General features: G+C 32.0%; 4 protein-coding genes and 1 long non-coding RNA gene across 7 annotated transcripts; 3 read left to right on the top strand and 2 right to left on the bottom strand.

The window, feature by feature from the left end:
* The first annotated feature begins 3,616 nt into the window (after positions 1-3,616).
* On the top strand, positions 3,617-7,091 carry LOC129302170 (probable inactive receptor kinase At5g58300). Of its 2 annotated transcripts, XM_054940850.1 has the most exons (3): positions 3,617-3,875; positions 4,236-5,595; positions 6,309-7,091. In XM_054940850.1, the coding sequence occupies exons 2-3, from the start codon at positions 4,305-4,307 to the stop codon at positions 6,923-6,925; spliced, it is 1,908 nt and encodes a 635-aa protein (XP_054796825.1). In that variant the 5' UTR covers positions 3,617-3,875; positions 4,236-4,304; the 3' UTR covers positions 6,926-7,091. The 2 variants fall into 2 exon arrangements, with proteins under 2 accessions (XP_054796825.1, XP_054796826.1); XM_054940851.1 differs by lacking the exon at positions 3,617-3,875 and having other exon boundaries at positions 3,938-5,595.
* LOC129302536 (uncharacterized) lies at positions 5,969-8,975 on the bottom strand. The gene is made up of 5 exons (XM_054941474.1): positions 8,961-8,975; positions 8,493-8,581; positions 8,226-8,415; positions 7,730-8,137; positions 5,969-7,642 (listed from the first exon to the last, which is right to left on the bottom strand). The coding sequence occupies exons 1-5, from the start codon at positions 8,973-8,975 to the stop codon at positions 7,433-7,435; spliced, it is 912 nt and encodes a 303-aa protein (XP_054797449.1). The 3' UTR covers positions 5,969-7,432.
* Positions 8,976-13,827: 4,852 nt separating this feature from the next.
* LOC129304041 (thioredoxin H4-1-like) lies at positions 13,828-19,212 on the top strand. The gene is made up of 5 exons (XM_054943667.1): positions 13,828-14,000; positions 15,250-15,391; positions 16,128-16,256; positions 18,529-18,651; positions 18,887-19,212. The coding sequence occupies exons 2-5, from the start codon at positions 15,323-15,325 to the stop codon at positions 19,034-19,036; spliced, it is 471 nt and encodes a 156-aa protein (XP_054799642.1). The 5' UTR covers positions 13,828-14,000; positions 15,250-15,322; the 3' UTR covers positions 19,037-19,212.
* Positions 19,213-19,574: 362 nt separating this feature from the next.
* On the bottom strand, positions 19,575-23,047 carry LOC129304040 (methylesterase 17-like). 2 transcript variants are annotated; one of them, XR_008591585.1, is made up of 5 exons: positions 22,751-23,047; positions 22,523-22,663; positions 21,022-21,156; positions 20,335-20,734; positions 19,575-19,868 (listed from the first exon to the last, which is right to left on the bottom strand). XR_008591585.1 is itself a non-coding variant. In XM_054943666.1 (4 exons), the coding sequence occupies exons 1-4, from the start codon at positions 23,045-23,047 to the stop codon at positions 20,444-20,446; spliced, it is 864 nt and encodes a 287-aa protein (XP_054799641.1). In that variant the 3' UTR covers positions 20,319-20,443. The 2 variants fall into 2 exon arrangements, 1 of the variants encoding a protein (XP_054799641.1); XM_054943666.1 differs by lacking the exon at positions 19,575-19,868 and having other exon boundaries at positions 20,319-20,734.
* Positions 20,728-23,378, top strand: LOC129304043 (uncharacterized). Its single transcript, XR_008591586.1, has 2 exons — positions 20,728-20,966; positions 22,617-23,378. It is a non-coding gene; the product is annotated as an uncharacterized LOC129304043 (long non-coding RNA).
* The last annotated feature ends 3,888 nt before the right edge of the window (positions 23,379-27,266 follow it).

A 27,266-nucleotide genomic window follows, 5' to 3' on the forward strand; every position in this document is an offset into this window, starting at 1 on the left:
GGTTCCAACCACTTCATCTCCCGCTGGGCTTCTACCGATGTTTCATATGTTTGTAGTGCCCTTTGAATCTTGGAAGTTTGTACTAAACATTTTTTTTATCTCAAATTATAAGATATTTTAAAAAAAATTTAATATCTTAAAATATAAAACATTTTGATAAAAATAAAATTTTATTAATGATATTTTTTCAATATTACCTTTCTCATATATTCTCTCTCTTTAATATTCTTTTACTTCTTTTACCAATGGAATATTAAATGAAGAATATTTTTGAAAGTTTATATTTTTGTTTTGAAAAAGTAAGGTTATAAAATGTATTTAATAAACTTTATTGATATATGATATTTTATTTAAAAATTTCTTATAATTTGATACAGAGGAAGTATTGTTTTCAGTTCATATTATATGGCAATTTTAGTTACCTCACCAAAAACTAAGATATGGTTAAATTATTATTTTTTTCTAAAAATAAAATAAACTTCTAATTTTGTTTTGTTTAAATGAAAAAAATTAAGGAAAATTGACAATGAAATCCCACTAAATTATCTTTTAGTCTCTCAAAATTATATAATTACACTAAGGCCCTTAGAAATTTTTTGGTCATTAATGAATTAATATAAATAATCAAATTGTCTTTAATTCATTAGATTGTTAAAGTGTAACAAATAACAAGTGTCAATTACATTTTTTGTTTAAATAATCATAACTTTTTTTTAAAATTGCAAAAATGTAGTAGAGAATCACAAGTTTGCATTTTAAATTATCTAATATTTCTAAAGTGTTGCAAATAACAAGTGCTAATCATAATTTTTTTTAAATAATCACAATTTTTCTTCTTAAAATTGTAAGAATACAATAAAAAATTACAAGTTCACACTTCAAATTCTTGATCTTCCTAAAGTATTGCAAATGACAACTGCTAAAATCTTAAGTTTTGTTTAAGTAATCACAATTTTCTTTTTTAAAATTACAAGAATGCAACAGAAAATTACAAGTTCATATTTTCACAATTTGATGAATTTGACATGCAAACTTGTGATTTTCTAATGTATTCTTGCGATTTTAAAAAAGAAGATTGTAATTATTTAAATAAAATTTGTGATTGTCACTTGTTATTTGCTACACTTTAGGAATATCATAAATTTAAAATGCAAATTTATGATTTTCTATTATATTCGTGTGATTTTAAAAAGAAATGTTTTGAGTATTTAAATAAAACTTGTGATTAACACTTATTATTAGCTACATTTTAGCAATACAATAAATCAATGACAATTTAATTATTTATATTTATTCATTAATCATAAAAAAGTCTTTACGAACTTTAATATAATTATATCATTTTAAAAGATTAAATTATCATTTATATAATTTAAATAAATTTTATTATTATTTTTTAAAAATTTAAGTATGTATTACATTTTCTTTCATAATTAATAAATTTAAATAAAAATATATTAAAAAATATAATTAATATCTTCATCAAATGTCTTGTATTAAACACTGACAAATACTTGTACAAATTATCCTGTAATAAGATATCTGTATTGTTTTCGGTGGGTTTTCATCTTTCAGAGAGAGAAAAAGAGGTGGACAGGACAGCACTAATGAATTGTGGTGGCACTTGGTAGTTAAAAAGGCTTTGTTAACTCAGTGTTCATTATTGGTGTCATCAATAGATTAGGAAGGACAATTATTTTGGTATTCATAAGCAATGGAGTGTAATATGATACTCCCTCTGCTTAAAATATAAAATATTTATAATTAAATTTTACTTTTTAATAAAATAATAAATTATTTTTAAATTAATTTTATTTTTTTATATTTATTTTTATTAAATACTCTATAATAAATATAAAGTTATTATTAATAAGAGTACTTTTACAAAAAATTACATTTTAAAAAATTTAAAAATTTATATTTTTAAATATTTAATTTTTCAAAAAATTACTTACCATAAAAAGTGTATCAAGATTCAATATCATTTCAGCTAACTCTCTCAATTTCCCGCTGTGTATGTGAACTGAGAATGACATCAAGAGAAGTTGGCTTCTGACATACAAAATTGCCGTAGCTGTCAGTCTGACGCTACCAATCCCAACAGCATCATCACCAAAAGCCAACAGCCAATTACTCCCTGGTTTCATTATACCGGTTTTGTTTTAAGGTGATTGCACGCATTAAAAAATAAAATAAATATATAAAAATATGATATGTTTTATTAAATTCATTTCTCATTTAATGTATTTAAAAATATTATAATAAATAGTAAATTATTTTAAAAGTAAAAAATATTAACTATTGCCTTAAGATTTCCTTTTAGTTTTTTACTTTAAAGTTATATTTATGATTTTACATATTTATATTTTTTATATTTTTATTATATTAATATTTATGAGATTGATAAAAATGACTTATAAATAGGATTGAAGAGATCATGTAATATGAAACAATATTTTTTTCCTCAAAAGGTAAATATAATGAAAGAGAGAGTATTACTAGCATAGAAATCAATGTTAACAAAGATTGAGTCAAACAAAAAAATTTAGTTATTTAATTCTTTATAATATAACAAATTTAACTTTAAAATTTTTTATATAAAAAGATATTTATATTTAGTGTTTAATTATATCTCAAATATGATTATTTTTAATAGAATAATTTTTTTATTATAAACCATGCTTTGAGCATGAGTAGGATAGTATACAATTTTTAAAAAAATGAGTCATGGATGACCGAAAAAAGTAAGTTATATGAATCATAATATATAAATAATGTAATTTGATATAAAAAAGTTAACTTTACTAATAAGAAAAATTAGTAGGGGATTGATTCTTTTAAATAAGTCATAATTTATGTAAGTCCTTAGATTCATTTATAATATTACCTAATGATACAGCAATCCAATACAATTTTAACGGATGTATTGTAGATAGTAATCATAGACATATCAGAACAAGTTTTTATGAACTCTTGAGCTAGCAATGTAATGAACTAGTCTTTTGTATTGCTACTCAATAATTCCAACCTTAGTTATCATCTGAATTCAATCTTTGCTTCTAGGAAACTGATTGGTTTCATGGCAGCTGAAATGAACAAGAAATCGCCACTAATGATTTGCAAGGTATTTTAATGTTAGGATAAAGAATGCTACTTTTGGCAGAGAATGCTTTTCCTTTCAAAAGAATGAAGCACAGTGAACCATTAGTTTTTTCTTTATAAGTTCTATTTATCTTGGATTCCCTATTATTACCATGCTTTTTTAAAGTACACTATTTTTATTTAAGAAGAATTTAGTCAAAATACATTTATACATCTTTTTGTTTTAAAAGTTACACTTGGAATCTCCTTTAGGCTTTAATATATCCTTTTATCCGTGAAGTTAACTTTTTACATAACATACATTTTTAAGTAAAAATAAAATAATCATTATCTTCTTCATTTATCATACTAAAAACAAAACTATATTGATTTCTTTTACTGAAAAAGAAAAATATTGTTACAAGACATTTCAAAATAAAAAGAGATTATAATTTTGTTTAAACAAAAAAGATATAATCTATACTGACCTATAACTTAACTAAAACTCAAGGAAAATATAAGTGATTAACTGTTTACGGATGGCTTTTATTCTTCTCACTACTTACTAATTTTTCATAAAGGCACTGATTTCAAGCGGGAATTTCTTTATTCTATAAAAGGGAGAACCTTATTCCTCCCACTAGTTAAAGTACAGAGGCAAACGCTTTTCCTTTTTCGCCTTTTCTTTTCAAATGGAAGGGTCACTATGACGCTCTTGTCATGGAAAGAATGAACTTGCCACCATTGACGCATCTCAAAGAAGTCTCCTCTTCACCTTCAGATCCTGCCTTATGGTAAGCATATGCAAGACCCCTCATGTTCATGTTCATGTTCATGTTTCTGAATCAACTCCTTCAAAATTCAAGTTTTCTGTAACAGTACTTTGTTCAACTTAATTGAATTGATTTCTGCTCTATTGCATACCCCTCAATCCTTTCTTCTTCTTACCCTTTTAATTCAGCAAACATCTCTACTATTAATTTCGGTTGAAAATGAAAATCTGGCATACAATTTCTTATTCATTTGCAGAATGGAAAATCATTCTTCTGCACAGAATTTCTAGCAAAACCCAAGTTTAATATCTCTAGGGTGGTGCTAAGCTTTGTACCCAAAGATTTCTGTGTTCCTAATTTTAGCTATATGATCAAATACAGGAAAGGATAGAGAACAGCTAAGGTCAGAACTTGGAGTTGCCACTCGCCTTACTTTTGCAAGCACCCACGATGTTCGAGTCCTTAATTTCTGCAATTGTTTCACTAAGCTTCTTACTGTTCTTCTCTGGCTCCACTGTAGCTGATCTGGACTCTGATAGACAAGCTCTCTTAGAGTTTGCTTCTAGTGTCCCGCATGCCCGAAGACTCAACTGGAATGATTCTTCTTCAATTTGCACCTCATGGGTGGGTGTGACTTGTAACTCAGATGAAACTCGGGTCATTGCTATCCATCTTCCAGGAATTGGCCTCAAAGGTCACATTCCAGAGAACAGCATAGGGAAACTAGACGCCCTTATGGTCCTGAGCCTTCACACCAATGGCCTTAATGGGAATCTTCCTGAAGACATCCTCTCCATTCCTTCACTCGAGTATGTTCACCTCCAGCACAATAACTTCAAGGGTCCAATCCCTCTCTCTGTCTCTCCCAAACTCGTTGCACTTGATATTTCTTTCAACTCCTTCTCTGGCACTATCCCACCTACATTTGTCAATCTCAGAAGACTTGCCTGGTTGTATTTTCAAAACAATTCCATCTCTGGACATATCCCAGATTTCAACCTCCCGAGGCTCAAATTTCTCAATTTAAGTTATAACAACTTGAGTGGCTCAGTTCCAAATTCCATCCAAAAATTCCCCCTCACTTCTTTTGTTGGGAACTCTTACTTATGTGGGCCACCTCTGAATCATTGCTCTGCGATTACCCCTTCTCGATCACCTCCCTCTGGTTATCCCTCGGTCACTCCAGCAAATCCACAAAGTCAAAAGGCTACCAACTCAAAGAAAAGATTTGGATTGGCTTTCATACTTGCTTTAGTTATTGGGGGATGTGCATGCCTCGCTCTCCTAGTTTTGGTAATCTCTTTGTGCTGTTGTAAGAAGAAAAACGGTCAAAGCAGAGGCATACTGAAAGCAAAGGCAGCTTGTGCAGGAAAGAACGAGATTTCGAAGAGTTTTGGAAGTGGAGTACAAGCGGCTGAGAAGAACAAGTTGTTCTTCTTTAGAGGTTGCTCTTATACGTTTGACCTTGAGGATTTGCTAAAGGCCTCAGCTGAAGTTCTTGGAAAGGGAAGTTATGGAACAGCTTACAAGGCTGTTTTGGAGGAGGGAACAACGGTGGTGGTCAAGAGGCTGAGGGAGGTTGTGGTCGGAAAGAAGGAGTTTGAACAGCAGATGGATATTGTAGGAAGAATCGGAAGCCATCCCAATGTTATGCCTCTTCAAGCTTATTATTATTCTAAAGATGAGAAACTTCTGGTTTGCAGCTTCATGCCAGGCGGAAGCTTATTTGCCTCATTGCATGGTACGTTTGTGTTCCCCTAATGATCCTGCTGTTCTCGCTTCATTTAGTCCCTACCCTGACCCTTCTTCTAGCAGTCAGAATAATCAACAGAGTGAAGGTCTTCTTTCCTTGGCCTCAAATTAGTTTTTTTTATCCCTGATTGAGCATCATCACATCCAATACAGTAAATTAGGTAGACTGAATGACCTTTTCATCTTCCAGAAAAATAGCTTAAAATATTTCCAAGACCATGATGACAGGGAGACATGGTTAGGAATAAAGCCTCTTGGCAGTCAAACAATTAAAGAAATAGAACTCTGGCTCCGGGCTTCCATGGAGAACTGAAATTTAAATTAGACAACATTAAACATTTAGAGCTAGATTAAGTCCGGCGTTTGAAGGAACTGTCAAATGATTCATTATTCTGGCTTAGTTGTGCTCAGTTTGTTCGAGCCAAGAACTTCACTTAATCATCAAATCAAGGAAAGTAAAATCAAATTCCTCGGCACTCTTAAACTGGGGTACTAATTTGCTAATCCAATTGCTGCTTATGCAAGCAGCTTAACTACTACTGTCTAATAGCAAGCTGATTGAACATTTGCAAAATTAAACACTTAAAACTACCATTAAGAATCTTCTCTTGGTTTTGTTTTCGTCAGTCTTCTATCCATCTAAATTGTCAACTGCGATACTGCTGATAAATCAACCTGATTCTTCTATCCAAAAAACAACAGGAAACAGGGGTGAAGGAAGAACTCCATTAGACTGGGATGCAAGAATGAAGATCTCACTTGGAGGTGCCAAGGGAATAGCCTTCATACACTCTGAAGGGGGTCCAAAATTCACGCACGGCAACATCAAGTCCACCAATGTCCTCCTAACACAAGACCTCGATTGCTGCATCTCCGACGTCGGATTGCCTCCTCTGATGAACACTCCGGCAACCATGTCCAGATCCAACGGCTATCGCGCTCCAGAAGTAACGGACGCCCGAAAAATCACCCATAAATCCGATGTCTACAGCTTCGGGGTGCTTCTCCTGGAAATGCTGACGGGGAAATGCCCAATGAGATACCCTGGCCATGACGAGGTGGTGGATCTCCCGAGGTGGGTGAGATCCGTCGTTCGCGAGGAATGGACGGCCGAGGTGTTCGACGAGGAGCTACTGAGAGGGCGATATGTGGAAGAGGAAATGGTGCAGATGCTTCAGATTGCGCTGGCATGCGTGGTGAAGGTGCCGGACATGAGGCCTAGGATGGACGAAATTGTGAGAATGATGGAGGAGATCAGGCAGCCGGAATTGAAGAACCGGCCTTCCTCCGAGTCCGAGTCCAATTTACAGACACCTTGAATGTTGCTTGAACAACGAGCTAGAGGTGGGGAGAGTGTGAGAGAGAGAGCATTTTCATCGTGTTGGGAACAATTGTGAGCTACGATTCATGATAGGTATTCTGCGTCTTTACTTCAAGCAATAAGAATTGCAGTGTAATAAAAGTGTCTAGTCCTGCCTTGTGGAATTTCTTGATTCGAGTTGCTGCTTTTTTTTTTTTCAAACAATGGGCAATGATTTCCTAAAAACAAATGTCCCACGGACATTATGAACCTTACATAGCTTCTTTTAACAAGCATCGTGTTCCAACAATGACCAGACAAAGTTGTGGAGACAAACATAAAACAAAGGATGAGAGGAATGAGGAGGGGAATGAATAAGGCAGAAGGCTAGTCGAGGTGGGATCAGATTCTAGCTCTGAGGTTCTAATATTTGAAAATCTTGGATTTCAATGGAAAGCAGACATATTTGATTTTTATGTATTTATTTGCTGTATGTACAAGACCATATATATATATCAAGTGTGGTTCACGTTGAAATTTGCAACTCCAGAGGAACTTGGGGCAAAGGAACATGACGAATTTGCTTGCGGAGGTTGTGTTTCTTCTGGATAAAGAAAGTGAAAAGATGGTCCTTCCAGGTGTTAGTGTTATCCACATCCAAATACAGCTCGTAAAACCTTACTTCCCCGCTCCATGTTACGGACAAGGCCGTGATACTCCGAGTCCCAACAACACCCTGCACCATAATATCATCACTATTATCATATCAATCAATCATTAATGAACAGGGGAAGCAATATTTGATGAGAAAGCCAGCGAGTACCCTGGGTGTGTGGAAATGGACGAAGATGGAGCTCAAGGGAAGTTCCCAATCAGGAGAGCAAATGTGAGGGAGCAGAGCAGGTGGGGCTTTTACAGAGTCCTTCATAACAGCACCAGCCACGTGGTCCAGTGGAATAGGTTCGTCACCGTACTTGGCCACCTCTCGTTCGAACAGAACACGAAGCCGCTCAGCCTTGTGCCAAGGCGAGTCCAAGCTTGCGTTAGAAACAACATGAAGGCCTGGCTTCACCTCCTGTATGTGGAAACTCCCACCTTGTGCTTTTGGCCCTCTGTTGCTCATATAAACCATGGATTTGGACTCTATATCTCCCACCACCAAATTGAATCCATTGTAATACTCTCCTTCCGTCTTCAGTCCTTCCGCAAATTCCCTCGGACTCTTCCTGCTCTGCCACAACCACACCCACATGAATACATTCTCACTATTTAAAAAACAACAAAAGAATTCAAGAAGATGTATGACATTGTATATATACTCTGAGAAAAAGGAGTGGGAGTTCGCCCCGCGTTCTGGCATGATGGAGAGTATGGGACTCCAAGACGTTAGTGAGGAAGGCAACTCTTCCCTCTCTGGAACAGGCCAGCCATGTCCCTCCTCCAACCTCGTCTATTCCTCCCAGTATCTCTGTTTCGGTGTCTTCCCACCACGACGCTGCCTTCGTCGCCCTTCATTTCACCGCCACCGACATTCACTCAACAGATTTTTACGATAAATAAGAAACAAGGAAAGAATGGAAACTTGCCTGTTATGGTACTCGTCTCTGTTGTCGAAGAGGATCAAAGGGTAGAGTGGATGGGCCTGCCAGAGAAACACCGCTATGCACGTTATTCTCTATTGGGGTTGTACTGCTGGAGATCGTTCACAGATATGCAGACAAAGGTTGAATTAGGAGATAGATGATGATGCAGAGAAAGAGGGAGACGACTTGTATAAATATGCATAGTATGGACGCGAGTTGCCGACTCAGAGCTTATGGGTGACGTGGAGACTATGTATTGTATATCCATATTGCCAAGAGGGCTTGCGTATGATTATTCCATTCCACTGAATTATGCAAGGGGGGAAGTTGAAAGCTGAATATTAATGATAACTGTGAGGGACTTTTGATATTATGTGAGAGAAGGAGCAGCATTCGGTTTTTTGTTATCAATCAGAGGCGCCGCCACCTGTGCTTTTCGCTATCGTGCGCTGTGCTTTCAAAAGTCAAAACCTTGAGCTTCCGCATTATTTACGCCACCCAGTGTCCAGTAGCTTTCTTTTCTTTCTTTTCTTTCTTTTTTTGTTTTGGGAGAAAAATATCAGCAACCCACCCGTTTGTTTTAGTCTCCAAGTTGCTTGATTTGGATTGCATGGATCATGTCAATGTGGAGCACATGTGATTCAATTTTTTTTATATACAAAACGTTTAAATGAGCTAGATGTGCAAAATTTATTGAAATTATGATTATATTCCCGAGTTCAAAAAGCACACAGAGATATTTATTTATATATTGTCTACTAAAAAGTTGCCCATATCATTCAATTTTATAAATTATTGACCAAAGAGACTAATATCTATTGACGTGATTCCCAAACGAGCCCATAAATATCTTTTATTTCATATACACACCGTCTTTTAATTAAAAAAAAAAAACCCAAGGAAACAGCATAATTCTATACTACAGTATTAAAATAACATGTTTATAGTTAGAAGTAAAGTTCCCTTCTCATGTCTGGAGCTGCGTGTGCAAAAATACGCTGCCAAATCCTCAAAGGACTTGGATGGCAATAAAATTTTCAGTCTCACGAATTGTGCAAGTATGTGGCATGTCCCCATCCAATCATTCAAATGCGCCACAGCACAGTTGAAATTTTTATTGGATAAATTAGACATCCGTAAAAACATTTTTATTGAAATTTCATAGTTGAAATTTTTGTTGGAATGATCTTCCTCAAAAAAAAAAAGTTTTCTGGAATGAAATTCAGCAAAACATGCATATGTTGAAAAGGAAAAAAATATGTATAAGTTTCTGGAGTAAAATTGTTTGCAAATAAGTCTCACAAAGTTTAAAAACTATAGATAGGTCTTTTAAAATTTGAGTGTAATTTAAAATTAAGATACAAAGGCAATATTGTCCTTATTTGTAATGCATAATTAATTTAATTATTAAATATATAAAGTTATAATTGTTAAAAGTTAAAATGATAGTTGTAAATTATTAATAAAGCGGTTGTAAACAATTATTATCAAATTTTGTTGGCAACACTTGATTGGTTTAACTATCATATATATAAAGTTACAATTATAAAATATTAAAATGATAATTTTAAATTATTAATGTAATTGTTGTAAACAATTAATGTTAAACTTTATTAGTAACGTATAATTAAATTAACTATTGAATATGTGAAGTTATAATTGTAAAATATTGAAGTAATAGTTGTAAATTAATGATGAGGGAGTTGTACACTATTAAAACTAAATTTGTAATGTATGATCAGTTTAACTATTAAATATGTAAAGTTATAATTATAAAAAAATAGAAGTAATAATTGCAAATTATGAATAAAGTAGTTGTAAATTACTTAATTGATATAATATATTTTTAATAGGAGATTATTATCTTTATACTTTAATTTTAAATTACACTCAAATTTTAAGAGATTTGATTATAGTTTTTGAAGTTCGTGAGACTTTTGTATAAATAAATATGCTAGATTTATACATAATTTTTTCTATTAAGAAGGTGTTCCTATTATTATAGTTAATCCTAAATAAAGTAATTTATTCAGAAACTTTATAAGGTTTTTAAGAGAATGTAACTGTCATGAAATTAATATGCAAGGATCACGATGATTTTTTATTTATTTATTCAGAAATCAAATCATAAATATCACAAATTAAGTTTATAAATAACAGTTATGAAAATAAGCTATAACCCATTTGTTATAATGAAATTGGAAGGGGTGGATATAAATAAAAATATAGAAATGGAATTGAAAAAAGTGTGTTTGATATAATAAAATTTAAAAAATTTTCAATTTCAGTTCCACCAAATTCTATGATAAAAGTTAAATCTTATCATTCCATATACCTTTTCATCTTATCTTTTCTACTATACCCTTTCCTCTGTCTGAGCCTCTACTTTGGTGAGCACTAACCAACAACAAACACTAACCTACTTAATGGCAAGCATCGACCCAACGATGATGATTGTAAAGTTAGGAATAAGAGTCAGGTCGAACTTGAAGGCTCTATTTAAATAAAGGTTTAGACTTTAAAAATAATTTTTTAAAGTAATCGAGCTTGAAGGCTTAACCCTGATAAGCCGTGTAAAAAAAGGCTCGAGCTCGAGCGACCCCTCAAACTCTGTTATATTATTATTTTCTTTAATGAAACATATATTTGAAACCAATGACTTGCTCATCTAATCCTATACGTATTATATTATTATTAATTTTAATTTATTTTAAAATTAATTTAATATAATTTAATAAATATCAGTGTATAGTATAAAATTTTAATATTTTTTATTTTTCAATAATTATTATATTTGTATATTTATAAAAAATAAACTATTTTTTAGCTAAGATTTAAATTTTATTACTAGACTTCTAAATATGTGTTGTTTAATTTTTAAAAAATTATGAGAATTTTGATTTTTATAATTTTAAAATATTTTAATTAATTTATAATATTTAATTTTATTTTAATTTTATTTTATTTTTTTAAAAAAAGTTTGCAAGCCCGATCCTAAACGTTTTACATAAAAACCTAACTTAAAAAATAGAGTTTAAAATAAAAAATTAAACTTTAAAATTCAGGCCCTTGAAAATTTAACCCTTGTCAGTTCAGCCTGAGAGTCAAGCTCTGTATTTTCAACTCTAGATGACTATGGCTGCGACCACCAAGCCGATAATGGCAAGCACGATGGAAATCCTTTTTAGACTGCAAGAAGGTGGTTGTAGGTTCTAGCAGTGGTGATTGATGGTGATTTTAATATCTGGGTTGGAGCAATTTTTTTGAGAACGAGGGCATTTTAGTATTTGTATATTATAAATATTAATGTCAAATAAAATTAATATCTCAATTTTATGAACATATCAAATATATTTGTAAGATACATCTCTATATTTATATCCATCTTCACTTTCATATTCATATTTATTTTTATTTTTATTAAAATTATTTTTAAGATACCAACTAGGGAACTAATTCTCTAAACCCCTTACAGAGAACTATAAAAAAGTTTTCAATGTTTGCAATATGAAAAAAATATAATACCAACTCATTAACCCATAAAGTCTTATGATGCTTTTAATTACGAATTTAAGTCGCTTCTGCATTTGGCCTTTTCTCACGTCATTTTTATTGAAGTTTATGAGTCTGATTGCAATCATTTCTATATTTCGAGGATGAAATTAATGATAAAGGACAACCACTTCCAACACAATTCTCATCCCTACAAAATATTATGCAAGGTCAATCCTATTAGCTGCAAATTTACAAATTGTTTCCAAACTATTTTTAATATCATGAACTATGCTCCTCTAATTTTTTTTTTGGCCAAATGCTCCTCTAAATTAAATAAATGTTCTCATTACTTTGCACGAAGATTAGGATCTATGTTTCCTAACAATAGACAGAACCCTCAAATGAATGGCGAATTCAGCTCTTTGATGCTTTATGAAAATTAAAAATAAATTAATGATTATAAGGCCAATAACTTCATTTGAATTTTTTTCCGAACTAAAAATACCAAATTATGTTGTTTTGACTTTTGATGGAGGACCTGATCCTACTTGGAGCATTTTATACTGTTCTTTGAAAAAAAAAGGAGTAAATAAGTAAATTATCTCTTAAATTTTAGATCAAGTGACACCATAGATCTTGAATTTATTTATTACGTAAATTATTTTTTTAATTTTTAAAAATAGTAATCTAGCTCTTGTCATTATCAAAAGTAAACTTTAATTGTTAATTGACCATAACAAAGCCTAAAAAATGACCAAAAAATTGGGTCCTTCATTATAATTTTGGAGATTCTTTTCTACTATTTTTTGTCAACTAAAAATTAAAATTAACTTTTATTAATGATAAGAATTAAATTATATAATTTTTAAAAGTTGATATAATAATTTGTATAAGAAACAAGTTTAAAATTTATAAAGCTATTGAATCTAAAATTCAGATAATAATTTACCCAGTTACTCCAAGAGAAACTTTATTGTATTGGAGATTGGGCACAGAATAGTATATAATTGTGTTGACATTTATAACAATTCAGTGTGTTATCTCAATTTGGCACATCTGACGTGTCATATTGTGTCGATTTTTATCTAATACACGTACATACTACATGGTTTACAATAATGATTTTAGCATAAACTGTTAATGTATGAATCTATATCTATGGTCTAGAAAACTTACTTCCGATTATGATAAAACTTCTTTACTACCACACAAGAATTTTGGATTACTACAACAAAGTTAAGATATAAAATTTCATAATAGATACAAGTACAAGTAGAGGGAAGCCTCATCGTACATTCAAAAAATGAATTGCATAATTTTGAAAAGTAAAATTATAATTTCTTACAATTTTCTTGTGACAAACAACTCTAAATAATTTACCCAACTTTAATTAATTATTATTGGGTTTGAGCTTTTGCTTATACGATCTAATTTATCAAGGTTTTCAACATTTTCTAATCTTACAAATAATTTAAAAAAATACTACTACATCGATTTGGACAATCGATTTTTTGTAATTGCAATTCAATTATACATTAAGTAACTAATTGCATGATGTATCATTGAATAAAGATGAGAAATAAATAATAAATACTTGTCCCAAAAAAACAAGTCAAATATGTCGCTTATTATAGGAGAGAACCAGTTAATACAAATATTCAAATTTATATTTTAACTTTTGTCTTATTCTTATCACTGTCTAATAACTCTTTCTTTAAAAAAAAACATCTATTTATTCTAATTACCAATTCTGGGAGGACGAAGAAATATTTAAATAAATTAAAATGGCAAAAGCTCATGGGAGAAAAACATTCCCATTTTGTCACCGGCCCAATAACGAGGAAGCAAGTTTTTCTTCCATCAACATTATTAGTTCTCTCAATCGTCGCTTGTCACCTTCTCGATGTTTTCTGGTCATCTTATTTGATCAAATTCGAGCTCAGGATTATGGCATTTTGAATATAAAAGTAAACTGTGCTTGAAAGAAAACCTGTTCATCCATGCACACGATTGAAGGTGAACTTTCTGATTTACCTTTTATTTCTTGCTATAAAATTGATCCTTCCATTTTTTTTTGACTTTTTCACTCATTTGTCTGGGAGCACTGGGCGGGCATTATCATTTGTTTCAATCTAATATTGATCACGTCGTGTCGTTAACATCAGTTGTGTTTTTTCATTTCGGCTCGAAAAGTTTTAATCGTTCTCAGCGTGTTTTGCCCATATAATTAATATGGAGGAAATTAGAAACACAATTCATTTGCTGCAACAAGGACATATTTCAACAATGAAATAATGCAGTATTTCATATTGATCATTTCGCATTATGGTGATGGATATTCACGTCCTTTGCTTTTTATTGCCGAAGGTTCATCACAATATTCAATTAAACGTCCCGATTTCCATGTGCTGATGACCTTTAAATATCCTGTGTTTAGTATGCTAATAAACTTTTCTTCTGATTTCTAAACTGGTTATTGTTTCTGTTTCCTGATATTATTAGATGAAATAAGCAAGGCTGCAAGCCGGCAAAGTAATATCATAAAATAACTACTTTATTTTTTTTGCAAGTATTAGCTGTGCTATGGATTCCGTATTTTGTGTCCAAGAATTCCTTTGACAGGAAAGCTCTCTTTTACTGTATCTCTAGATACAATCTATTCTGATGACAAGGAATTTCCTTCTCCCTAAATATTGTAAGGAAAGCAGTAACAAGTGGCCATCGTAGACAACGAAGAATTTCATTTTACTTGACCTTGCATCCACTTAGTCCTTTATATAAGGAGGCCTTTTGTACAGCATATTTTTTTTATTAATACGGATATTAACTTTATATAAATGTGTGTCTAAATATATAGATTTCATATCAAGCATGGGATCTTGAATCGGCCTCGTATTAACACATTGTGAAATTGAAAATGTATTAAATGCCTCTACCAAAACGTTCTCCTGAACGCTTCTTGAAAATCTGCTTTTATGAAGGAAATTGAGTGTGATTGTCAGGATTAAGTGACAGAAATAACCATTCCGCTTGATCAGTGCCTCCCCATTGAAGACATTTATCCCTTAAAATGTTATCCATTTGGTATATCATGCCAGCTTATGACAGCATGGTTTAGAATGTGATATTTGGAGCTGATAATGTTCAATTAAAGAGCTATATTTTTCTTTTTCTTCTTTTTGTTTAATAGAGTCTCCCGAGTCTCTAAACCTTTTTTAATTTCATTGCTGAAGTAATAGTTTATTTACTATAATGTTTAAAGCAGGTTCATAGAGCTTCTTGACTGATACCGTGTCAGAGACAGCTATAACATTATAACATTCCATCGTGGAAACTCAATGGGCTGTTGTTCACTGAAACTATCGAAGCCCAGTTGTGCATGCTCAATCGGCTGTTTTTGGCCTCAGGTAAAGTTTGCTTTGGATGCTTCTTCTGTTTTCCAGCTATCAAGGAACAAAATTTGTTTTTAGAGTGTCTTTTTCTCTTCTGTATATATTTCCTGCATGGCTACTCTGTTTTTCCAAGCAAACATTTTTCCTTTTGTGTTCGCTTCTGAAAGTTCTTATTGCCAATTGTGTGACTTCATGGCATTCTGTAGTCTTTAAAATTTGAATCATGTCTTGATTCTTGAATGTCCTGCGGAGATATCTTACTGCTTTTCCAGTAGACTTAAAGAATTCTATGAAGTTTCATTGTCTGTTCTTCCTTCATATTCATTAAATCAAGTGGTTCGACAATTTTCTATTAACTGGCCATTCCTTTAGTTTAGCTTCTCAATCTCAATAAAATCTATCCATACCAAGAATCCTCTCCAGAACAGTTCTCCCCTTTTGTTATTTTCCCCTTCAGAGTTATCCATCTGCAGTAAGACTGAAGATATTGATGATGTGTCAAAGACATAATGTATTCATGTAATAGCATCTTTTAGGCATATGCTTGAGCCCTTTTTGCGAGAGGCATTGGCATTCAGATCATGGAACTATATACACTTATCACTTGTAGCTATTAACTATTGAAATACAATTAGATTCCAAAAATAGTTTTGATCTTATCCAATTCTAGTGCTTTGTTAGTTAACGTGATGACATGAATATATAGTTACTTATCCTGTCACGTCATCTCATAGTTGCATGATTATTGCAGTTCTGTGGAAGTAATAGTGAGGAACAGTGTTCTGATAGGCTATATCATTCTTCCAGAAATGTGCACCGCATAACTAGCATTCAGAGTTGGGAAACAAATCTATTACGAGCCCGCCAAGAGGGACAGATCGTAAGTTTTTAGTGCAATGTTTGATAATATGTCAGCCGGAAAAAAAAAAAGAAAAGAAAAACAGATTAATATGGAACAATGAAGAATTCTTGCCAGAGATTAATGCATTCGTAGCTTCATTTCATTTGGTTGCTACTCAAGCAATTTAGCACCCTTGTATGTAGTCTCTACTTTCAGATGTACCAAGATTTGAGGAGAGAAATATTAAAAATAAATATTATTTTTAATTTCTAATTTATTTTAGATATTTTCTATTTAATAATATTGTTTATATTTTATTTAGATATTTAGTTATCTAAATTTTATTTAGATATCTAGTTATTTAAATTTTATTCAATATCAAATCTAGATTCTATAATATTTGATTCAGTTTTTATTTTATTATTTAGTTATCTAAATTTTATTCATTATTTTAGATTGTATTTAGCATTGTAAATATGCTTAGCAACTCAGCATATCATGAATAAAAATAACTTTTAAAACTTTTGGCTTTTGAATATTTTCTTAAATGTGATTATTAAGAGAAGTGTAGAATAAGATTCTTGTTCTATTATCTTGATAGATTTATTCATTCTATTTTCTTATATAAGTTCTATATCCTCTTATTAATATTAAAAAGTTGGATTTTGATTTCATATATTAATAAAGACTTATCTACCTTATCCCACTCCACTTATCTTGGATCCTACCATTATATATCATAGCCGTTCAATCCTTAATGGATTCCTACCACTTCTACACTACTTTTACAATTTCGCACTCACCACTCATCTTAACACGCGCTTCCTTACCTAACCATATCTCCTTGCCTTATGAAAGGCATCTATTCCTTCATAGCTTGTCTTGATGTCTATGATTTTACCATTAGGACACTACCAATTGTGCCAACTAGCAAACAAAACAAAGCCAGTCAAATTCATTTCAGCATCAAGGGAGATATGAAAATTTAGAAACACAAAATTCCTCAACCTACAAGTGTGTACAAGAACTTGAGTTTAGCCTTAAACAGTGAATTTAAGATCTAACACTCTCATGGTCTCAAAGGACTGTAACAACTTAGTTAAAATGAAACACTCTTAACTAGAAATACATTTGTTCATGAGGCTAAGGAGATGCCTCCTTCTCTCCTTCACCTCTAGAAGAATCCAACAAACTCCAAGCCTTTTTGGGCTTTGCATGTTTTTGTTTCAGAGCTTGAATATAACACTTTAAATTTTTGAATCAATTTTTTTTTTTTGCAAACTAATAAGTTACTAAACTAAATTATTAATATTAAACATTTACCATGATAGAAAAAGGACTATCATGGTAATTAAAGAATAAAATATTTTTTTTGAAACCCTATCATGATAGAAAAAAGTTTGACATAAAAATAAATCATTTCAAAAATAACCTACTATGGTAAAAAAGATCTGCTATGGTAGAAAGAATTTAATATAATAAATAAACTCTACCATAATAAATAAAATAATAGTTATAGTAAATTATACCCATTGGAAAATGAGGTAGAACCATTTGCATCAAGGGATCTCATAGAAATGGTCAATGTTCCAAAATTAAGTAACAGTTTGAAATCAAAATTTAGCATAGAAGTATGACTCCAAGGGTGTCAAAATTCCAAACAATTTTCTAAGAACAAATTTTTGGCATCACAGTGTGATTCAAGTGTACATCTCAAACAATATAAAATAAATCATGGTTAAGTCAAGACAATTTCCAAACAATGGAATTAGATCTAGATTCTAGGATTACCTTATTTGGTTTTTATTTTATCATCTAGTAACAGAGATTTTATTCATTATTTTTTATTGTATTTAGTATTATAAATATATTTAGCAATTCAAAAATAGGCATATCATAAATAAAATTGACTTTTGAGACTTTTGACCCTTTAAATATTGTCCTAAGTGTGGCCTTTGAGAGAAGTATAAAATGATATTATTGTTCTATCATTTTGATAGATTTATTTATTCTATTTTCTTTTCTAAGTTCTATATCCTCTTATTAATGTTATAAAGTTAGATTTTGATTTTATATGTTAATAGAGACTTATTTGCCTTATTTCTCTCCACCTACCTTGGGTTCTCCCACATACCCCGTATTTTTAAAGCCAGCCAAAATGCATTACTTAGCAACCTAAGTGCATCATCTTTGTTGCTAGATTCTTTTATTAGTCACTTGTTCCTGTTATGATTTTTTATTTGCTGTAACAGTGTCGTTATCTATCCCTAACAAGATTTTTTATTTGGGGTGCTGGGTGTATATTCAACAGGTTGTGGCCAATTTTACAGCATCTTGGTCTAATCCTTGTAAGGATATAGCACCAACCTACTCCGAGCTTGCTGACAAGTACTCAAGCCTTTTATTTCTGACAGTGGATGCTGATGGGCTTGCTGTAAGTATAGATTTTTTTTTTTTTGATGCAGCAAACTGTCACCTGAACAATAAGAATAGAAAAACCATTTTACTTTCCCTCTAGTCATTTGCCATGCATCTACCTTCTAATGCAACCGAATTTTTCCCTCTGGACTCTACACCAAATGAAACTGCCATCTGCGTAGCTTTACGTTTGAATATGATCGAAGCTAATTTCTTTCTTATTGGAAAACATGTGTTTTTGGTAAATGTAGGAGTTGAGTAGTTCATGGGATATCAAAGCACTTCCTACATTCTTTTTTCTTAAAGAAGGACGACAAGTAGACAAACTAGTTGGAGCCAACAAGTCAGAGCTACAGAAGAAGGCAGCTACGATGGCTATGTTATCTAAGGCTCCTCACTGACTCCGATGTAATTTCCATTGGCTGCATCATCATCATGCTTCATCATCATTGCTGCAGATGTTGGAGAGCCAGTGAAAGACGAGGAGTTATAGCTTTTTCAATGCCAAGAGTCATGTATTTGCATAGCTTCACGGCTTTTTTAAGTGTTTGATTTTCCCTTTTAGGGAGAAATGAGTACCGTTTGCATTGAACATTATCAGAGAAAAATATAATATATGAATTTTGCGCGCGCACTCTCATATTGACTACTGAGCAAGGGAAAAAGCTTGCCTGTAGTTAAGCCTAAAGCTGCTCATGGATCACCTGGTTTTGATGTTATAATGGTTTGTGACTCCTTTGTGAGCTGAGGCTCTGGGAAATACGAGTTTGAATAGATAGACTAAGCAAATTAACAGTAACATCAATGTGCCCCATTGCAGTAACATAAGTTTCATCTTTGATATGTTTATTTAGCTAGTTCATTTTTGTCCAACTTTTAAGCAGATCAACTAATCGGAAGGATTGTAAAAGAAAATAGATAAATTTGATTTACGAAACGTAATTGAACCAACGTTATTTTTAAATGTGCCATTCATCTTTTTTCTTTGGAACCAGAAACTTGTCCGGATTCTGTAATTAACACGGGTTTAATATAATGATCATATTAAGAGGATCATAAAACTACTTGGCAGGCCCTGGCAAATTCGAATTCTATTTAAAATCAATTGTGGGATCTATTCATCTTCTTCTTCTTTTTTTTCATTTTCGCAATAACTGAGGGATTTGTTCATCTCTATTCACATGATAGTGTATCCACATTTTAAACTCAGATTCCTCGTATTTAGAAGGCAACCTGCAATATGATGTTTCTTCCGCCATTAGTGAAGCTCCACAAGTCATGAATAATTCTCATGCATATGGCGTTTTGAAAAAGATCCAAAGAATATATCCTTGGCGCTTTGAGGTAATTATCACAATTTGATCACAAAATTCGACTTCAATTCTTGCAAAGTACAAGCTGCCGGTACACTTTCGAAAGTGAATGTTAGAGTTTGTATATGTCTAGGTAAAAACATGTTACTCAATTCTCACGTTCATAAGTAATTCTTATGCATACAATGTTAATTCTTAATCATCATTATAGTTCTGTGATTTGTGAAATCTATTTTAGATAATTCAATTTAATTAAAAAACAATTGATAATTTAAAAAAATTCAAATGTGAATCTGTTAGCTTTATCTTTATATGAAATTGGATATTTTATATATATATATATATATATAAAAGATATGAAACTGGTGGATATGAAACACTCATACCATAACATGATCCTTGTCTCTCGAAACTGGATACCAAACTGCCTCTCTCCCGCGGATTGCTTGAAGATGGATGCAGCAAAGCAAAAAAGGAAAAAGGGTCCCTCAAGCCTCAGCTTAGGAAGTTGCATCCAACGTCAAAAGCTGCAGCTTTAACGAGCAAGCCGAAGAGGACGAATGGCGCAGAGAAGAAGGGGCTATGGTCGCTGTCCAGTTCATACACTGCACATGGTGGCCACTTCTTTATCATCGACTCTTGTTGCTCTCCTTTCACCACCTTATCGTGCTTCGTCCTTATGTACACGCGCCTAACCTTCTCCACTTCCCCTTCATCGTCAAATCGCGCGCTGGTTATAGCAAGAACCGGCCCGGGCTTCAAAAGCATTGCAGCTAAGATTGAATCCTGAAACCCAAACACCGTTTCTGCAAGTGAAATTATTGAATTGATAGAACCTAGCTGTTTAGATATATAATCTAGGTTTTCATGTTTTCGCAACAAAATGGGGGGCACTGGCTAGATATGGTCCTACTTGTAGAAAAAGCAGATCTAGAAATTGAGGCCTGTGGGGTATACTCTACAGCAAAAAGGTCCTGAGAAAGTGATAAAGGGTTAAACAGTTTCGCGGAGATTGCAGGTTTGTCCTAGCTGCCTGCTGATGCTTTTTTTCTAGTTTTTAGAGAAATTTATACCTCGTGGGGGCTCAAATGGTATATGATTTTGCGTTGAAACTCTTTCTTCACCACAGCACTGGTTGGGGGCTTATCTGTTCCCAGTCCAAATCCTAGCTCGTACACATCCCCAAACTCAGATAAGTCAGGTATCCCCTGCTTGAAACATATTGCATACATTTGTAAGTAACTGAATCTAGAGTTTAGGAGCCACAGTAAAAGTTAGCTTTCTGAAGTCAAGAAATGCAAGCAATTAGGATTCACTGGTGATTATTTGCCCCTGGTCAATTGTTGGCGCTACATTAGACTCGGACACAATAAAAATTGTTGTCATTATTTATCAGTGGAGGACAAAGTAGACTTGTGGAACAGGGCTGTCGGATATAATTGCTGTTCAGGTTAAGAAAAGGAAGAAAACAAGACATATAGCGATTTCTTGCTTGGAAAGGGGATAGCATGTCTATAGAAAATGCTTATACAGCTATAATGATTAATACAATGTGTGTTGTGGGGTTTAGATGGAACGAAATTTCTTGATATAGATAAGCACAGTTCGAAATGAAATAGTATTACTTAATTAGGTGCAAGAAGCTAATGATTGTGAATGAGTTAGGGCATAATGGATGGGGGAAATTTTAGCACAGGTTAGGGTAGATTCCTTTCATCATTGTTCAGAATCAACCGTACGGAGGAGATGTGCACACTAAGTCAAAATGCATGAGGTGAAATAAAGATGACTTTTAAAAACCATTTTTATGGACCCTGATAAAAAATAACCGTAATAATTCACTGCCAATGGAGGAACACTCAAAGAAAGAGAGAGAAAAAAATAGGGCAGGCCAAGCAGGCATTGTAAGGGCCTAAGCGGTCTTCCTTGTGAAGGCTAACGATGACATAAAGCGTTAAACCGTCTCCTAGATAAGGTCAAGAAGAAAGGGCGGGAAGAAGGGAGAGAGGAGAGAGAAAAGACAGAAACTCCCCATTTTAAAACAGTGGCTACTTTGTTTGTTTATGGGGCTATTATTCTTATGAAAAGAAAAAAAAATGTGAGAGAGTAGGTGAATGCTTTGCATAACGGTAGTAATGAACCTCAGCCTTGCCTAAGAACCCAATAATTTGCAAGACAGTTGGAAGCCAATTACTTCAACATACCACCATCAACATCATCCTTGCTGGAAACCTTCAATATTCATACGTCAGGCAACAATGGGATCCCAGTATTGGAATCACTGGCTCATCCCAAATTTTCTTATTTCGCTCCCAAATCTAAAGTCATTAAGATTGTTAAACCTTCCCGCTTACATGTTCTTAACCTCTAATTCTATTTGATTGGAGACTTTCAAACTCACAACTGTTTCCCTGCAATTTTAAGCTCATACTTGGTTACTTGACTACTCATATCTTAAGACTCACATCCTCAAGTGTGCATATCATTATTGGTGTCAAGGTTAAGGTAGACTAATAAAAAAGAATGAAACATCAAAACAAGAAAAGTATAAACGGTTGAATGAAAAGGAATTACATCTTTCATATCCTCTTCTGTCTGGTATCCGAGCTTGAGCATAGTAGCTGCTGTATACACTGCTAATCGGATCTTGTTTGAAAACTTATGACAGGCCTGAGTAATACTCAACCCTCCTGCGCTATGTCCCACCAATATCACCTATTTGATATGATAAGCACTTTAATTCAATTCTGTAAAGAGACAGACAGATATGAAATAAGAGGTGGGAGCGAGATGATGACCAACCTGTTCATTCTCAGGCAAAGCGGACATGAAATCCATGAGAGGCTGATTGTACTCATCAAAGGAAAGAATAGAATCGGCATCAGATCGATCAATTCCAGCACTCTTGAGGTCTATGCATGAGACCTTGTAGCCAGAATTCTCCATAAGGCACCGAATTTTATACCAGCACCAACCTCCTCCTCCTATGCCATGTACCAGAACGAAGTGCTGCTTCAATGGAATTGCTCCTGTTTCTGTCATGCCGACCCCTTCCTCTCTCACAGTCGCAGGTATGGCTTTCTCTGCGCTCACCAACATTGCACTTACCTCTCAGCTTTTCTGCTTTGAGCTCTGTTGGTTAGGATATATGCGGGGCATATGTGGGATGAGATATTGTGAATAGTCAGTCTCATAGGGTCGTAACGTATGGTTTTTACTTTGCCAGTGGGGTTACAGTCAACATATACCTCCATTGATTTTTTTTTTTTTTTTGGGGTGTCATTTTGCATCATGAGAACTTCGGGAATGTGATTTGAAACGTAATAATTGCGGAGGAATGTAGATAAGTTGTATAAAAACCTTAATGTCATGATCAGTATTAATATTATATATGTAAGGCTTTTTAAGATGAAGTTTTGCTTTCCCTGAAGCGAAGGACGTCCACGTGTTTGATTGCTGTTAAATCTGTAGTCATAGTCACGAGACTATTTTTGGGATGATTCTTATGGTAGGATGTGTCTGGTATGCAATGAATTAAACCAATTGCAAATTTAGAATGATGGTAATGAATATAATTCAATTCATAAATAAGATTAGTTGTATAATGTACTGGGGCTCCGATTCGCTTGAAAATATACCCTTTTTTAGCGAGATATTAGGTGGATACCGTGCTGTACATGGGTTGCATTATTTACTTTCTTTTTCCACCCAATTGTTGCATATTTTTCTATTTATTACTGCTTATAGATAGTGTTATTTATTATAAATTTTATATTTCAGGAGACACTTTTTCTTGTAAGTTGTATGGAATTTGAAAAATTGATGGCATTATTTGTAACCTATATATTATAATTTGTTATAGTTTTTAGTGATACGGATGATGTTGTATTAAGTTAAACTGATGTTGATCATATATTGACCACTGTTGATTAAGATTGATAATTTGATATCGATTCAATTAAAATATATAATTAAATACTTAGAAAACCATATTAATGTGAAGTTTTGAGCGACACTTCTTTTTTCTCAATTTTTTTTATATTGTATGGAATCTATTTTTTAAAAAAAAACTATATTGAATTATACTATTTACAAGAAAAAATATGTATAGAAAAATGAGTTATATTGAATTCTTTAAAATTTTGTTGAAATTGAAAAATAATTTATATGGAAATTTTCAATGACCTTTTTGCTTTCAATTTCAAGAATAATTATGAATTATGAATTTTAAAATCAAAGAGAAAGTTTGTGTTATTTTAAGCATGCGGTTGATGTTGATTACAAACTTTTGCGTGTAAAAGCAATTTCGTTGCTAAAATCTCAAGGGGGATAACTCTTCCTTCCGATAGGAAAAGATAAAAGGGAAAATTCAGATTTAATTTTAGTCAAAGTTTCTAAAATTTTAAAATTGTATTGCATATATAGGGAATTGAAATGAAATTAAGGAATGGACTAAAATGATTTTATTATTCCTAATGAAGTTAGGCATATGAACAATTTATATAAGGAAATTTATGATTAATGTATGAAAAATAAACAACTGATGTAAGTGAAATTTACAACTATTATTAATAATATAATATTATTATAAATATAAATAAGTAAAGTTAGATATAAACAACTTATATAAAAAATGAAGAATTAATGTATGAAAAATGAACAATTGACAAGTGAAATAAGAGTTGCAAATTTATAATAAAGTTATAAATTTTGTTTATATCAATTGTTCATTTTTCATACATTAAGTATTAATTTTTTTTATATGAATTGTTTGTACACCTAATTTCACCTAAGATAATGAAATCATTTCAGTCATTTTTTTAATTTCATTTCAATCTCTCATATATACAATGAAATTTTAAAATTTTAAGAGTTTTAATTAACATTAAATCCAGTCAAGAGTTTCTCATTGAAATTTTCCCTAGAAAACACTCTTTTCACCAAAGAAAAAAACTGTAATTTTAATATTTTATAAAAATATATACATTATATTTTAGGGTAATTAAATTTTTGAATAATTAAGACTAATAATCTATCTTAAGTTTTTTTTCTCTTTTTTCTGGTCTTATGAAACCATATACTCTTCCACGTCAAATAGGGTCATAGAATTTTATTAATACGAGAAGCTAACTACATTAAAAGAATTAAATTGTGCCGTGTACAATGATTTTCCCTCATGGAACCGATCCGAGGGGACGATAAGTATCTTTCATTTTCTTTAGTGTTATTATTTATTTTTTATTATTATTATTTTTTTGGTTGGGACATCTAGAAGGTTTATTATATTTACCTCCTGCGGTTCTTAGAAAGCAATAAACAATGCAAGTTTATTATATTTGCAAATTATATTCCAGAAGCAATGTTTATTATATAAGTGCCATTATTTTATTTTTTTTGGGTTGTTGGGTTTTTTTTTTTTTTGGGGGGCTACTTCCTTAACTAATGCAAGTTTATTATATTTGTAACACTATGATTTGTCCGTAACACCTTTTGTCCTTTTTTTTTTTTTTTTTAATCTACGCATAAAAGTCTGTCTCTCACACAAACTAGGCTGGAATGATGACCACTTGATATGTTTAAAACTAAACCGAACGATTATATCTGACTAATTCAAATCAAATTAATATGAACTGATTAAAACCAATATATAATTAGGTTTGGTTTTTAATTTAAATAAGCTGATCGCTTTAGTTCAAGGTTTCAGTTTTGGGGACCTCCAGATTTGAGCTAAAGATAAACCGATTACATCAGCCTAATTCAAATCAAACTGATATGAATTGATTAAAACCAACATATAATTATGTTTCGTTTGATTTTTAATTTAAATAAATTGATCGATTTATTTCAAGTTTCAGTTTTGGGGATTTTCAGATTTGAATTAAACATGAACCAAACCAATTATGGGTATGTAATTTTTTAAAGGGACAAAAAGCCTAATCCGCCCAATTCCATTAACCTGTTCACTAAGCTCATTTGTATCATTGTAACTAGGAGCGTCGTTTGTGATCAGTCAAAATAGGAAATATTAGCTGTTTGACCACCAGCTCAGTGAAGGTGTTTACTTTTTTTTTTTTTTTGGGCCAACAAGGTGATTATTAATATTTTAGGTTGAACACTTTATTTCTTAAATATAAACCAACAAGCAATCAGTGAATCTCAGTGCTCACCGTTCACAACCGCATTTTGCAACTTTGAATGTTAAAAGTCGGATAACGGTAAAAAAAAAAAAAAGTATTTATAATATCAAATAAATTCTAACATCTTACAAAAAGTATATGATAATATAAAAAATAAAAATTAGTAAAGATTAGGGGGAAAAAAGATAACTTGGCCGATTAGCTAAAAGAAATCTTGTATTAAAAAAATATGGACCAAATTTTTTAAAATTTAAAAATGTGGCCTATTTACATTGATATATAAAAGATTTATCATTAATATATAAGAGATTTATTATTAAAAATTTATAAGGCTTTTACCATTAATATGAAACAATATATCATTGAGAAATATAATAAACTAGTTATAATATAAAATATAATAAACATTAGGTTGTTTGCATGATTTGGTCATATAACATGGGCCTTATCTATAAAAACTCCTAAAAAAACATACTCCTTGTTCCTATTGTAAGGCATCTTTTAAAAAAAATTATTAGTCTTTAATATAAATCACATAGAGAGATGTTAAGTAACATTTTTCAATAGCTAACTACTAAAAGGATAATTTAATTATATTCCATGTTTCTGTGTGGCTTTGAATGTTGTGTTTCTCTCTCTTTGATAGAGCCAAAATTGAAATGTCTTTTAATTTTAAGGCATAATAAATTAATCATCTTTTCTTAATTCTAGTGGAGTAATTGAAAATAAATTATAAGGACTAGAGGCAATCGATTCTCATGAGAAAACTGATCAGATTCCAAAAATTCCTTAAATTAATCTGTTCAATTCAAGTTTGAACCACAATCAAAACAAATTAAACAGTTAAAAACCCTATTGGCCACAGTAGTGCACAGTGAATATGGATGGAATGGAATTAGAAGATATGGACAATATGGTAGAAGGTAAAAATAAAATATTTTATGGGGAACAAAACTAGAATCTTTCCAAAGCAATCTAATCTACGAGAAAGTACGAATTTTAAGGGGAATTGGGTGAATAGGATTTAATTATGCGATAAGCAAGTAAGGTATAAAATCGTTATAAATATTAAGAGGCCAAGAATACACAGCCCCGTTTGAATATTCGTTAGAAAAATTGATTATGGAAAAATTATTCATATGATTGATTTTGCTTATCGTTAATTATGTTATATGGGTATA

Source organism: Prosopis cineraria, unplaced genomic scaffold (assembly GCF_029017545.1).
Source record: "Prosopis cineraria cultivar Desert tree isolate PC_DT_omini unplaced genomic scaffold, ASM2901754v1 PC2, whole genome shotgun sequence".
Lineage (NCBI taxonomy): Eukaryota > Viridiplantae > Streptophyta > Magnoliopsida > Fabales > Fabaceae > Prosopis > Prosopis cineraria.

Excerpts from the sequence above, each read along its gene's own strand:
- LOC129304040 (XM_054943666.1), bottom strand. The coding sequence starts at position 23,047 with ATGTTGGTGAGCGCAGAGAAAGCCATACCTGCGACTGTGAGAGAGGAA. Across the intron at positions 21,157-22,522 it reads CAGAAGAGGATATGAAAGAT|GGGATACCTGACTTATCTGA; the intron begins GTAATTCCTTTT and ends TGTTTCAAGCAG. Across the intron at positions 20,735-21,021 it reads ACCATTTGAGCCCCCACGAG|GATTCAATCTTAGCTGCAAT; the intron begins GTATAAATTTCT and ends TTTGGGTTTCAG.
- LOC129302170 (XM_054940850.1), top strand. The coding sequence starts at position 4,305 with ATGTTCGAGTCCTTAATTTCTGCAATTGTTTCACTAAGCTTCTTACTG. Across the intron at positions 5,596-6,308 it reads CTTATTTGCCTCATTGCATG|GAAACAGGGGTGAAGGAAGA; the intron begins GTACGTTTGTGT and ends AAAAAACAACAG.
- LOC129302536 (XM_054941474.1), bottom strand. Across the intron at positions 8,416-8,492 it reads AGAGACGAGTACCATAACAG|GGCGACGAAGGCAGCGTCGT; the intron begins GCAAGTTTCCAT and ends GGTGAAATGAAG. Across the intron at positions 7,643-7,729 it reads TCCATTTCCACACACCCAGG|GGTGTTGTTGGGACTCGGAG; the intron begins GTACTCGCTGGC and ends ATTATGGTGCAG.
- LOC129304041 (XM_054943667.1), top strand. The coding sequence starts at position 15,323 with ATGGGCTGTTGTTCACTGAAACTATCGAAGCCCAGTTGTGCATGCTCA. Across the intron at positions 15,392-16,127 it reads TCGGCTGTTTTTGGCCTCAG|TTCTGTGGAAGTAATAGTGA; the intron begins GTAAAGTTTGCT and ends TGATTATTGCAG. Across the intron at positions 18,652-18,886 it reads TGGATGCTGATGGGCTTGCT|GAGTTGAGTAGTTCATGGGA; the intron begins GTAAGTATAGAT and ends TGGTAAATGTAG.